Source organism: Xiphophorus hellerii, chromosome 4 (genome assembly GCF_003331165.1).
Source record: "Xiphophorus hellerii strain 12219 chromosome 4, Xiphophorus_hellerii-4.1, whole genome shotgun sequence".
NCBI classification, from domain to species: Eukaryota; Metazoa; Chordata; class Actinopteri; order Cyprinodontiformes; family Poeciliidae; genus Xiphophorus; species Xiphophorus hellerii.
The window spans coordinates 34,419,791-34,434,202 of record NC_045675.1 but is presented as its reverse complement, the minus strand read 5'-3'; the positions used below and the strand labels follow the sequence as shown (position 1 = coordinate 34,434,202).

The 14,412-nt window shown below is 44.3% G+C and overlaps 1 protein-coding gene and 1 long non-coding RNA gene across 3 annotated transcripts in view; one reads left to right on the top strand and one right to left on the bottom strand.

Moving 5' to 3' along the window:
* fah (fumarylacetoacetate hydrolase (fumarylacetoacetase)) overlaps window positions 1–14,412 on the top strand; it is a 63,792-nt gene that overhangs the window by 28,868 nt on the left and 20,512 nt on the right. For both annotated transcript variants that reach the window (XM_032561261.1, XM_032561259.1), the window contains exons 5-6: window positions 8,522–8,612; window positions 9,044–9,141. In XM_032561261.1, coding sequence (XP_032417152.1) covers window positions 8,522–8,612; window positions 9,044–9,141 — 189 coding nt within the window. The remainder of the gene's footprint in view (window positions 1–8,521; window positions 8,613–9,043; window positions 9,142–14,412) is intronic.
* LOC116718955 (uncharacterized) lies at window positions 12,428–13,602 on the bottom strand. The gene is made up of 2 exons (XR_004339036.1): window positions 13,111–13,602; window positions 12,428–12,620 (listed from the first exon to the last, which is right to left on the bottom strand). It is a non-coding gene; the product is annotated as an uncharacterized LOC116718955 (long non-coding RNA).

Sequence of the window (14,412 nt, the reverse complement as noted above, 5' to 3'; positions counted from 1 at the left end):
AATTCAACGAAACCACCTGCTTCTCCTCCGCCCGATGCGCGGCAGGAAGCTCTGCTGACTCAGCAGATTGAACGATTTAAGATATTTTCTAGTCAACGTCAACATGATAAAAGTCGAGTCGATGTCGAGTTGACTAGTCGTTGTGACGTCATAGCAACGCAAGACGCAAAGCTTTGGAGTAACGTACAGGCTTTATTACCCGTTTTCACGGAAAAATACGGCATTTACACAGAACAGCAACAAGTGAAACAACAAAACATCGGGATAGTTTATGATAAATAATAAGTTGCTGGGAAACCAACATTCAAAAGGAAACGCACATCTTTTAGATGGCATGTAAAAACAATAAAAAGAGGTGGCACGGGGGCGGGGGGGAGGGGGGGGGGGGGTAAATAAAGTTCACTCGCTGTCAATATTCTCTTCACTAAGAGTTGTTGGGGTTTTTTCTTGGTTGACATGTAGGAAAACAAGGGCATCAACATGAGCAGGATGAAGGCTTGCCCGCTTTCTCGTAATGGTATTCCCAGCGAGAGAGAAAATCCTCTCGCTGGGAGTGCTGGTTGCAGCTGCAACTCCATCTCCTTTTAAAAACACTGTAAAACCACAAATATGCATCCATCTACATATCATTTAAACTAATGTATTAACTTATTTTTCTTGTGACGTATACTGTGCTGTCAGATCAGCACAGGCTGTCACCACCGGCAATCACATGACTGCGACTAGTCGACATGAAATGTAAAAACTCGCGAGACGTCCTAGAGTCGACTAGTCGACTAATTGGTTCAACCCCTACTCCAGACTCCCCTCCACATTCGACCCGTTCCAGTTTGCCTACCGCCGAAACCGCTCCACTGAGGACGCCATCTCCTCCGCCCTACACCTGAGCCTGGCTCACCTGGAGGAGAAGAACACTCATGTGCAGATGTTGTTCCTGGACTTCAGCTCAGCGTTCAACACAATCATCCCACAGCATCTGGCAGGAAAACTGGGACACCTGGGCTTCAGCACCCCCCTGCGCAACTGGCTGCTAGACTTCCTCACCGACAGACCTCAGTCAGTCCGGATCGGACAACACACCTCCGATGTCATCACCCTCAGCACAGGCTCCCCTCAGGGCTGCGTCCTGAGCCCTCTGCTGTTCACTCTGATGACACACGACTGCGCCCCCAGGTTTGCCACCAATCACATCGTGAAGTTCGCGGACGACACAACGGTGGTGGGCCTCATCAGAGACAATAACGACCTGGACTACAGCAGCTGGTGGACCGGTGCAGATACAACAGCCTGATCCTGAACGTTGACAAGACGAAGGAGATGATCGTCGACTTTAGGAAGAACCGGCCCAGCCACGCTCCACTGCTCATCAACAGCTCGGCTGTGGAGGTGGTCAGCAGCACTAAATTCCTGGGGGTGCACATCACAAACGACCTCACCTGGACTGTGAACACCACGTCTCTGGTCAAAAGGGCACAGAAACGCTTGTATTTCCTGCGGAGGATGAGAAGAGCACACCTGCCCCCGCCCATCCTCAAGACGTTCTACAGAAGCACCACAGAGAGCATTCTGACCAGCTGCCTCTCTGTGTGGTGTGGAGGCTGCAGTGCCTCCGACTGAAAGAACGTGAGAAGAGTGGTGCGGACAGCAGAGAGGATCATCGGGGCCCCCCTTCCCTCCATTCAGGACATTTCATCCCAGCGCTGCGTGTCCCGAGGCCGAAACATCGTCAGTGACCCCTCACATCCCCACCATGGACTGTTCTCCCTGCTGCCCTCTGGAAAGAGGTTCCGCAGCATCTGGTGCAGGTCCACCAGGTTCCGAAACAGCTTTTTCCCACTTGCCATCAGACTGCTGAACTCTTAACTGGACTGCACTCATAAACTGGTCTCCACTTCATACCTTGCACATGTACATAGCTAAATAACTTCTATTTTACTGTCATTCCTGCACTTTATATTTTATACTTATATTTATATTTTATATTGTAGCCTATTTTATTTTATTCTGGAGTAACCTCATAACATTGGAACCTCAAAACATTGTTCTGAGCCATATGCAACGAAATTTCGTTCTGTATACACCCTGTGCATGCAAAATGATAATAAAGTCAGTCTAAGTCTAAGTCTAATTTATTCAACAAAAGTATTTTATCTGTCAAAACACTGAAAATCTGCCAAGTGCAAAAGTATGTGAACTCTTTCAATTCGTACCTTGTGGCTCCTCCTTTTGCAGCCATTACTTCAACTAAACGTCTTCTGTAACCACAAACGAGTGTCTCACATCTGCTTTTTGAAATTTTTGTCCACTCCTCCTTGCAGAACTCTGCCAGTTGATTGAGGTTAGGGGGACATCTGGCATGCACTGCCCGTTTCAGATCTTGCCACAGCATTTCTATGGGATTGAGATCCGGACTTTGACTGGGCCAATCCAGAGTGCGAATCTCCTTTCTCTTAAGCCATTCTTTGGTACTTTTGTTGGAATGCTTTGGGTCGTTGTCTTGTTGCATAATCCATTTCCATCCCAGGTTCAACTTCATGACTGATGGCAGGAGATTCTGGTCAAGAATTTGTTGATAGTCCTGGGAATTGATGGTTCCCTGTATTATACGGAGTCGTCCGGGTCCAGAGGCAGAAAAGCAGGTCCAGACTTTCACATATCCAACACCATGCTTCACTGTTGGGAGGACGTTCTTTTCTTTAAATGCAGTGTTTACTTTTCTCCAAACATGGCGCCTGTGATTATGGCCAAATAATTCAATTTTGCACTCATCCGTCCAGAGAATGGACTTCCAGAAAGCCTCTGGTTTGTCCAAGTGCTCTCTGGCAAAGTTTAAATGGGCGGCTTTGTTCTTTTTAGAAAGCAGAGGCTTCCTTCTAGCATCTCTCGCATGAATGCCATGTCTATTGATAGACTCCCCGAGGGACATGGTCGAACGCCTTCTCCAAGTCCACAAAACACATGTAGACCTGTTGGGTGAACTCCCATGCACCCTTCAGGACCCTGCTGAGGGTGTAGAGCTGGTCCAGTGTTCCACGACCAGGGCGAAAACCACACTGCTCTTCCTGAATCCGAGATTCGACTATCCGACGGACTCTCCTCTCCAGGACCCCTTAATAGACCTTGCCAGGGAGGCTTAAGAATGTGACCCCCTATAACTGGAGCACACCCTCTGGTCCCCCTTTTTGAACAGGGGAACCACCACCCCAGTCTGCCAATCCAGGGGAATTGCCCCCGATGTCCATGCGATATTGCAGAGCCGCGTCAGCCAACACAACCCTACAACATCCAGAGCTTTAAGGAACTCTGGGCGGATCTCATCCACCCCCGGGGCCCTGCCACCGAGGAGCTTTTTAACCACCTCGGCGACCTCGTCCCCAGAGATTGGAGAGCCCAACCCAGGGTCCCCAGACTCAGCTTCCTCAATGGAAGGCATGTTGGTGGGATTGAGGAGGTCTTCGAAGTATTCTGCCCACCGGCCCACAACATCCCAAATCAAGGTCAGCAGCACACCATCCCCACAGTAAACAGTGTTGGTGCCGTACTGCTTCCCCCTCCCGAGACGCCGGATGGTGGACCAGAATCGCCTCAAAGCTGTACGGAATCTTTCTCCATGGCCTCTCCAAACTCCTCCCATGCCCGAGTTTTTGCCTCAGCAACCACCCGAGCCGCATGCCGCTTCGCCCGCCGGTACCCATCATCTGCTCCCAGAGTCCCACAGGCCAAAAAGGCCCGATAGGACTCCTTCTTCAGCCTGACAGCATCCCTCACCGAAGGTGTCCACCAACGTTGCCGCCACGACAGGCACTGACAACCTTACGGCCACAGCTCAGATGAGCCGCCTTGACAATGGAGGCACGGAACATGGTCCACTCAGACTCAATGCCCCCCACCTACCCCAGAAGTTTGGGGAAGTTTGTTTGAAGTTCTGCCGGAGATGGGAGTTAAAGCTCCGTCTCACAGGGGATTCCGCCAGACGTTCCCAGCAGACCCTCACAACACGTTTGGGGCTGCCAGGTCTGACCGGCATCCTCCCCCACCACCGGAGTCAACTCACCACCAGGTAGTGGTCAGTGGACAGCTCCGCACCTCTCTTCACCCGAGTGTCCAAGACATGTCCAAGACGTCGCAGATCCGACGAAACGATAACAAAGTTGATCATCGAACTGCGGCCTAGGGTGTCCTGGTGCCAAGTGCATGTGTGGACACGCTTATGCTTGAACATGGTGTTCATTATGAACAATCCGTGACGAGCACAGAAGTCCAACAACAGAACACCGCTCAAGTTCAGGGGGGACTGTTTCTCCCAACCACACCCCTCCAGGTCTCACTGTCATTGCCCACGTGAGCGTTGAAGTCCCCCAGCAGAACAAGGGAGTCCCCTGGAGGGGCACTCTCCAGTAACCCCTCTAGGGACTCCAAGAAGGGTGGGTAATCTGAACTGCCGTTTGGCCCGTAAGCACAAACGACAGTCAGGACCTGTCTCCCCACCCGTAGGCGGAGGGAGGTTACCCTCTCGTTCACCGGGGTAAACCCCAACGTACAGGCGCTGAGATGGGGAGCAACAAGTATGCCCACTCCTGCCCGACGCCTCTCACCTTGGGCAACTCCAGAGTGGAAGTATGTCCGGCCCCTCTCAAGGGGACTGGTTCTAGAAGCAGAGCCATGCGTCGAGACGAGACTGTCTATTTCTGACTCACACACTAGCTCCGGCTTCTTCCCCACCATAGAGGTGACATTCCACATCCCAAGAGCCAGCTTCTGCAACTGAGGATCAGACTGCTAAGGTCCCCTCCCTCGACCGCCACCCATCTCACAATGCACCCAACCCCTTTGGCCCCTCTCCCAGGTGGTGGGCCCGTGGGAGTGGGGACTCATGTTTCCTCTTCGGGCTAAGCCCGGCCGGGCTCCATGGGAAAAAGCCCGGCCACCAGACGCTCGCCGTGGGGCCCCGGTGACCCGCGTCCGGGCGAGGGACCGCCAAGTCCAATGTTTTTAATCATCATTGGGGCTGCGCTTTGTCTGGTCCCTCACCTAGGACCTGTCTGCCTTGGGTGACCCTACCAGGGGCATGAAGCCCCAGACAGCATAGCTCCTAGGATCATTGGGGCACTCAAACCCCTCCACCACGATAAGGTGACAGCCCAAGGAGAGGCTTTGCTTTCCTGTCTTTATTATTTAGTGTGATTTGTAAAAAATTGTGCATGTTGTGCATACGCTCCGATAATATCCTGCAGGTGCCCCTGCTGACTCCATTATAACGTTTTGGTGAATTTTACCAAATAAGAAATCTTAAGTTGTAGAATAGAGCCTTAGTGATATCTAGTTGTTCTGAGTACTTAATTTTGTCAGTTGAGCAGAACCGCTCTGGCTTTACACATGTGCCTCTTTTTCACTGGCTTTAAGTCAGCATCCCTTCTCTACCTGGCCCAGTCTCGCTGATATAATACGGTTCTAATGTATTTGATTCCTCTTTCCTCCACAAAAGTCAAAAAGTCAGCTGAGAGGAATTTGGGCCAATTGTTTATGGTGATTGCATCAGGAAATCAACAACCACAGCAATGGTGGTTGAGGAGGGCCAGTCTTACCACTGGTGTGGCAAGCTGCACTGTCTTTCACCATCGCCTCTAGATCTCTGTCAATCCCAGACCACCAGACCAGGCCCCTGCAGCATTGTTTAAATTTTACAACACCTAGGTAACCCTCATGCACCATGTTAAGGATGCGTGCTCTGAAGGTGGTGGGGATCACTGTACACAGCTCTCTGGCAATGCAGACATCATTCCAGCAGGGAGGTCCCTTATTATGCGGAAGAAGGGAACTAGATCCAGTCCTCTTGAGTGAAGGCATGAAGCTGGCTGAACAGAGGCTCCTGTGTGGACACTGCTTGAAGTTCTTGTTCAGGCATAAAAGAGTGCGCAGTTTTCACACTAAAACTTGACTGACAGAAAAATTTAGAAAAGTGCAGCCCACAAAAAAAAATAGGATGCATAGAGCCATGTGCACACATGTGGCCTCGCACCTTTCCTTTATAAATCCTAATTTGCGGGAAATAGAGCGCAGCTGCTGGTCCGCCCTGTCGCCACCCTCAAATACATATGTAAATTAGTATAAATACCTGGAAAACTGAGGAAAAGCACTATTTACATTCAAGAGAGGTTTTCACATCATTCTATTTTTATTTTCTCTATTTTGTGTGCGTGTTAGCTTATTGTCTGAGGATAAATGCGGTTCAGTTTCATTGTTTACGTTTAAACAATAAAATATTAAAATCATGAAAAACATCGGGTTTGGTGCTCCTTGGTCTAAATAACATTGAATGTAGTCAGACTTCAGTGTATTTAGGGGAGTTTTGACGCTTTGTAGTTTGATATTGTCCACAGAAAAAGTTTGCGTGGCTGCCGCACATTTTCACGCCAGCAAAAAGGTGCATATGTATTTACGCAAACTTTGACGCAAAATTTTTATACATGCCAACTTGTGTGTAAAATGTAGCGCCGCACATTTTTGTGCACACGCACCCTTTATACATGAGGCCCCTGGTGACTGTGGATTCCATTCGAGCACAGTGAACTCATTGTCGTGTTCACGAAACCAGTCTGAGATGATTTGCACTTTATAACATGGTGCATTATCCTGCTGGAAGTAGCCATCAGAAGATTGGTACATTGTAGTCATAAGGGATGGGCATGGTCAGCAACAATACTCAGGTAGGCTGTGGCATTGACATGATGCTCAATTGGTACTAATGGGTCTAAAGTATGCCAGGAAAATATCCCCCACACCACCACCACCAGCCTGAACCATTGACACAAGGCAGGATGGATCCATGCTTTCATGTTGTTGACGCCAAATTCTGACCCTACCATCCGAATGTTGCAGCAGAAACCAAGACTCATCAGACCAGGCAACATTTTTCCTATCTTCTATTGTCCAATTTTGGTGAGCCTTTGCAAATTGTAGCCTCAGTTTCCTGTTCTCAGCTGACAGGAGTGGTACACAGTGTGGTCTAATACTGCTGTAGCCCATCTGCCTCAAGGTTTGACACGTTGTGTGTTCAGAGATACTCTTCTGCATACCTCAGTTGTAACGAGAGGTTATTTGAGTTACTGTTCCCATTCTCTCAACTTGAACCAGTCTGGCCATTCTCCTCTGACTTCTGGCATCAACCCACAGAGCCCACAGAACTGATGCTCACTGGATATTTTCTCTTTTTCAGACCATTCTCCGTAAACCCTAGAGATGGTTGAACGTGAAAATCCAGTAGATCAGCAGTTTCTGAAATATTCAGACCAGGTTAAAGTTGTTTATTTGAGCAAATGACAAGTATGACAGGTATGTTGTTTTCAGTTAAGAATGGTTAAGAAATGTATATTTTAGGCTAATTACACATTATCTCCGATTGTTTGCTATTGTAGCAGCAGTTTGTTTTTCTTTAGTATGTTGCGCTTCAGTTCCTCATAATCCTAAATCAAAAGATGTTGTTTGATTGGTGTGCGGTATGGTGTACGCAGTTTATCTAGAATCAGTGAGTCTGTGATCAATCTCATAGTCTGTTGAAGAAATCTGTTGTCGTGCATTCGCCTAAATTATTTGAGTTTGGCTCGAAATAGTCACACCTCTTGAACCTGGTTTTTCTTTGTGAATTTGATAAAGGCAGGATGAACTGCTGGCGCTAAGTCCAGCCTGACTTTGTCTCTTATCCTGGATTTTGTAATCCTACTTTTGTGAAACAACTCTCAGGACATAACAGTTATTCTGTTTTACAATACTGTATGCTGCATTTATGGTTGTGCAACTGTTTTTTCCTTTTTCTTGTTTATTAGATAGTTGGGTTTGAGATAAATTTTTCAGTATTCGAGTTCCATTTTGTCATAGCTCATTCATTAATCTGATTTGATTCCCATTTTATTGTTCTACATATTCCTTTTGTCTTGTCAGTAGTTAGATTACATGCCAGTAGTTAATGAAAGAGTTAAATTACAGAATGAATTTAAATTTTATTAATAATCTCATTAATAATAAATAATTAATTGTAATTATTAATAATTGCATAAGCCTAACATTAATGTGAATTCTTATTCCCAACAGAAGACAAGGAATGCACAAGAAGAAATTGATGAAGTGATATAGAATTATTTTTTATGTTCATGAAAGAAAAAAGGTAATTGCAGGAAAGGGAGAACAATTTGCTATGGCAACATTATCTCAGCTGATGCCCCCTCCAGGAAGGAATCACAGCTAAATGGAATGTCAGACTAGGTGTAGCTTCTATGGAAAGAAAAATAACTGAGAGAAAACAAAACTTTAACAGTAGAGAACTAGAATAAGAACATGAGAAAAAGTGGTCATTTTGTCTTCCAATAGCCTAAGCCTATTGCAGAATCACTATAAACTTTAAAAGGGAAAAGATACAGTATGTTTTAAGCCCAAGTGTTAAAAGTGGGAAAATGAGAATGTGAAAAGATTTTTTGGAGTGTTTTACAAATTAATTAAAAATAGAAAACTTCTGTGTGTTTCACAGGTGATTACACTGATTTCTACTCCTCCAAGGATCACGCCACTAATGTCGGCATCATGTTTCGAGGAAAGGAGAACGCTTTGATGCCAAACTGGTACATGCCATGCTAAAATCTAGAGCAACAAACCAAATTAATAATACAATTTCATGAACAATATTTAAATATAGAAAGTCAGCTTAAATATAATCCTGCAGGTGGCATCATGCCCATGTAAAACAAATTAATTTTTTTATGTTTACACATGTTTTTCAAGACAAAGAGAGCTTGACACCGGAGGGTGGTATGTTTTCAATTTACTAAATTAGAAACAGAACTAAATAACATTGCTATGGTTTAACGTGATTATCTATCACTTTTTTATTGATATTGAAAGATTTGATTTAAAAACTTTGTACCAAGTTTAAGTCAATCAATAGAAGGTTTTAGCTATCAGTTTTCCAGTTGGGTAGGTTTGTTTAAAAACACAACCCAAATTGTTGTTTGTGTGATTTTGTTGTTCAAAACTGGGTTGTGATGTTTGGCAGGTTGAGGCTTCCAGTGGGATACCATGGCAGAGCATCATCACTGGTTGTGTCTGGAACCCCGATTCGCCGCCCTTGTGGCCAGATGAGGCCTGATCAAAGTAACCTCCAAATCTCCTAATGTTTGCCAGTGTTGGGTCTAAGTGTTAATGTCCTTTTTAATTTAATTTTGAGTTAAGCATTTTTGTGTTATTCATTAATTGAGACGACAAACCTAGTTTGAAGATGGGTTTTCAAATCCTGTTTCACATCTTCTTCTCTTCATACCAAAAAATATAAGTTTAACTAGTGACCTGAGTAGAGCATAAAACCAACTTGAAGATATTTTGACATAGTAGAGACTACCACTACCTAGACTTTATTATCAGAGTGACTTCTTTTTTTCCTCTTGACTTTTTCCTTGAGGGAATCTATCTCAGTTTGGCTTCTCGGACTTTATCTCCCACGCATCTTACTTGAGCTGTTCCTCTGATGTATTCATTTCTGATCTTATCCATTCTTATTGAGGTTCTCCTTGGGAGTGACATGTTCTCCTCTGCTACCTACAACTCTGCATCCTGACTCTTTGTCATTGCCACTGTCTCTAACCAAACAGCATTACAGGTCACACCACCATCTTGTACACCTTTCCTTTCATCCTTCCTGATACTCTTTTATCACACAGCACACCTGACACTTTTCTACACCCATTCCAACCTGGGTGGACACATTTCTTTACTTCTGTTTCATATCCTAACTACTTAAAATCCTTTGCCTTCTTATCTCTGTTCTCTGTAACCTCATGTCTCCACTCCTCTCATTCACACACACATGTATTCTGTCTTGCTATGTTATATATATATATAACCTACATTCCTCTTCTTTCCAGGGGAAACCTCCATTTCTCAAGATTTTCCTCCACCTGTTCTCTGTTCTCACCACAGATCACAATGTCTTCTGTAAACATCATAGGCTATGGAGATTCCTGTCTAACCCCATCTGTCAACCTGCCCATCACCACATAAACAAGAAAGGGCTTAGTGCTGTTCCTCCGTGAAATTCCACTTACACCTTGAACTCCTTTTTGTCACTCCTAAAGCACATCTCACCACAGTCTTACAGCTCTCATGCATAACACATCCTGCGCCACTGTAACATAGTTCTCTGCTACTCAAATTCAAATACAAAATTACTTTACTGATCCAAAGGGAAGTTAGATGTTGTTGTAACTCATTTTAATTCATATGAGTTATTGTAGGTAATTTAGCTGTTGGCAGGAAAGATCTCTTGTAGCGGTCTGTATTACAGCAAATCTGAAGAAGTGTTTGACTGAAGATACTCTGTTTTCCCAACGCAGTCTCATGAAGAGGATGGTCAGGGTTGTCCATAATTTTCTTGGTTTTATGAAGAATCCTTTGCATCATCGTCTTCAGAGGCTCCACAGTCATACCCAGAACAGAGCCAGCCTTATTCATCAGGCTAGAATAGCTTGAGTTAGTCCACTTTGACGTATACCTATTTCGGCTTCGATAGTCCAACTGGCCTGAAGGATTTTATCTAGCAGGTGCTTTTGTTCAGTAAATAGGGCCATTACCTTATCAGTACCCTGGTAATGGCCTCAACGCATCTCACAGTTGCACAATTGTTCCTTAGACTTCGACTTCGACTGACTTTGTTGTCATTTTCAACAGTATAAAATATGAATATAAATCTAAATATAAAATATAAAGTGCAGGACTGACAGTAAAATAGAAGTTATTTAGCTCTGTACATGTGCAAGGTATAAAGTGGAGACCAGTTTTTGAGTGCAGTCCAGTTAAGAGTTCAGCAGTCTGATGGCAAGTAGGAAAAAGCTGTTTCGGAACCAGGTGGGCCTGCACCGGATGCTGCAGAACCTCTTTCCAGAGGGCAGCAGGGAGAACAGTCCATGGTGGGGGTGTGAGGGGTCACTGATGATGTTTCAGCCTCAGGACACGCATCCTGCATCGATGGTTGACCTGACACTTCGCCCTTTTGCCTGAGCTGGGTGTGGAAGGTTGTTGCCGAAGCAGTTTCTCCTTGTGTGCCTTCTTCTCACTCACATGAGAGTTACCGAACTCTTTTGCAAGCTCAACCAGGAAGTCCACCCATCTCTCCTGCACCCCAATGCATGCCTGATAAAGCACATGTGCATTCAGTGCTGCCATGTCAATCATGTTTGCCAGGTTTGCTGACCAGCTGTCACATAGTGATGGAACCTTGGTCACCCCCCGCAAGATTATGACTGAAATAAATGCCATTAGTTCTTGTGAACTAAATAGGTGAAGCAGTCACCTATTTATCCTCCACAGCACAAAAGGCTGCATGCAAATTTGCATGTGCAAAGTCTCCCAGATTTCTTTTGCTTACACTTTTTGCATGATTTTTTTGAGGTGGATCAACACAATTAATTTGGTTAGTTTATTTCTAAACTGTCATTTTAAACCCTCTTAGCTTTATTTCAAAGAGAAACATTACTAATTTCTTTTAGAAAAACCTTTGCATATTTTTTGAAACAGATTCTATGTTTTGCAAACTCTATGTACATTTGGCAAAATGACCTGGATAATGCAGCACAACATCATGGATCAGCTGCAAAAGGTCACATCTCTCCAAAAACACTTCATGTATGCTTCAAAACTAAACTGAAGAGCATTACCTACAGGAGACCTGATCTCCTGCTGGTATCATAGATACCCACCCCCAACATGGACTATTCACACTCCTACCTTCTGGCCTGACGGTCAACGACCACATTTACAATTGAAGAAGGGATGCTAATTTGAGCCATCAGAGTCGTCAGGGTGGACTCCGGCCTTTTGGCCCTGTTGAGCCGATATGGGAAGGACTCGAAAACCGAGCTATCCCAGTGTTAAGCCATTTTAGGTCCCTGGTTCTGAGGCTGCTGCCCCAACTGCAGAAGATATGATGCTCTCAACAACAGGCTTATAGAAGATCTGCAGCATCTTGCTGCAGATCGTCTGTTGTCCAGATGAACACCGAGGTATTCATCTCGCTATCAACCACCTCGAGAGAAATAGGGTTTGGTCTAACCCTATTTCTACAGAAATCTTTAGACTTTCTTATGCAGTGCCATAACTCCGATCTTGGAATCCAGCCATATGCTTTCTCTGGATCTATATGTAAAACTTTGTACTTATCTGGTAAGGCACCTGTAACAAAGGAATCGGTGACTATGAATCTTTACAATTAAATAGCGCATCAGAACTAGGTTCAACTCAGGAGGAGCGAGGGAAACAATGTGTTGAACAAAACACATTTATTACACATTTTGACAATAATGAAACAGAACAAAATAGTCAATGTTTCCTTTTGGTAGTCCTAAGTCAAGTCAGTCGAGTTCAAAAGTTTTTCCTTTCTTTTTTTTTCAGTTCAATTCAGTTTTCAGATCTGAATGTTATATGGTAGCTACCCGGGTAGTGTTAATATGTGCAATCCCACCGATCAAGTGGAACAGAAGAAGGTTCTTCTTTGACGTCGTAGTGGACACAATCTCAATCTGCTCTTTTGGATCCTGGCTCGCCGTTCTTCACACGATGTCTCTCAACACAAAAAAAACAACCTGCATATAGCAGAAATGTATTTTACTATTTTGTGATACACCATTCTAAGTCATTTCAGTGAAAGTTTATCTTTCACTCCATGTAAATAAAATAATTTACAGCTGCGATAACCAATTTTGTCTTTTAGCTCAACAAAACATCACAACATAATATTCACTGAATTGACATATCTTTTTCTAGCATTCTTCAATTCCGTACAGTGGAATAAATAACTCACTGTCACTAGATACCTCATCAGTATCAGTATTCCAAGAAGAAAAAAAAGGCGCAATATTAGCAGAATAGCCTTTCAGAGTTAGCCGTAAGCATTGCTAATTTTCATACAAAACATACATTCTTAATCATAAACAAGTATCTCCGATTGTTTTTTTTTCCTTTCAACATTGAACTGTAAAATGAAATCACAATATAACTTTTAATACATAACAGCAAAATATTAGCTTGTGGCTAATCGATAGCTAACGAAGAAAATTATAGCACAGAACTCACCGGAGATTCGCATCAAAAAACAAATAAATGTAATATCAAAAACAAAGTTCTTCCGGGTCCGGTTACACAAGAATCGAAAAATCAACCATAGATGAAAACTAGCTCTTGAAAAATATTGAAAATAACACAGAGTTTTGTCAATAAAATGACCACAAAACGTTTCTTCCAGTTTCTTCTTCTGGTTATTCTAGTCCATATTCTGCGGCATATCAATGTAGTTTTAGACTACTTGAAACCATTTACTGCCACCTATCGACCATGTAGTGTACTACAGGCTATAATTCATATTTGTTAAATTAACATGGGTTACATATAAAATCACAATGCAGCGCTCTCTGACCTTCTCTGCACTTCTCTATCAAAATCTGCAAAGACTGAATCTGTAGTACGTTTTTCTGCCGTGATCAGCGGTAGGAAACCATACTGCTGCTCACAGATGCACACTTCTAACCTCAGTCTGACTTCAAAAACTCTTTCCCATAACTTCATTGAATTCATCAACTTTATACCTCTGTAGTTGCCACAAAAACTGTCCCTCTTTTTCTCAGCTACTCTCTTTCTCTGTACCCACACTTGCACTTCCTTGTTCCACCACCAAGTCTTCTTGCCAACTTTCCTTCCAGAAGACATACCGACTACCCTCCTACCTGTCTCCCTGATAACATGAGCAGTAGTTGTCCAGTTTTCTGGGGGCACCTCATGGTTAACCAGAGTCTGTCTCATCTCCTCCTGAAAGCCACACAACTTTCTTTCTTTTTAATCTTTTCAGCTTCCACCACTTTATCCTTGGCTCTGCCTTTGTTCTCTTCACCTTTCTCACCTGCAGAGTCATCCTACACACCACCATCCTGTGTTGTCCAGCAACACTCTCATCTATGAACAGAGGTAGGAGCACACAGGTGGATTATGCAATCTGAAGGAATTCAGTGACTGCAAGGTGGTGTGGGGTCACTGACAATCTGGTGCATCGTCTGCACAAGATGTAATCTACCTGTGTGCCCCTACCTCCGCTCTTGTATGTCACCCCATGTTCCTGCCTCTTCTGGAAGAAAGTATTCACTACAGCCATTTCAATCCTTTTTGCAAAGTCTACCACCATCTGTCTTTCTGCGTTCCTGTTCTGGATGCCAAACCTCCCCTTCACTTTCTCATCACCTCTGTTTCATGTCCATTGCAATCTCCCCCAATCACCACTCTCGGACGTCTGTGGATATTTTGCATCACTTTATATAACTCACTCCAGAATTTCTCCTTCTCTTCTAACTCACATCCCTCCAATAGATTAGTGACGTGCAGTCAGGG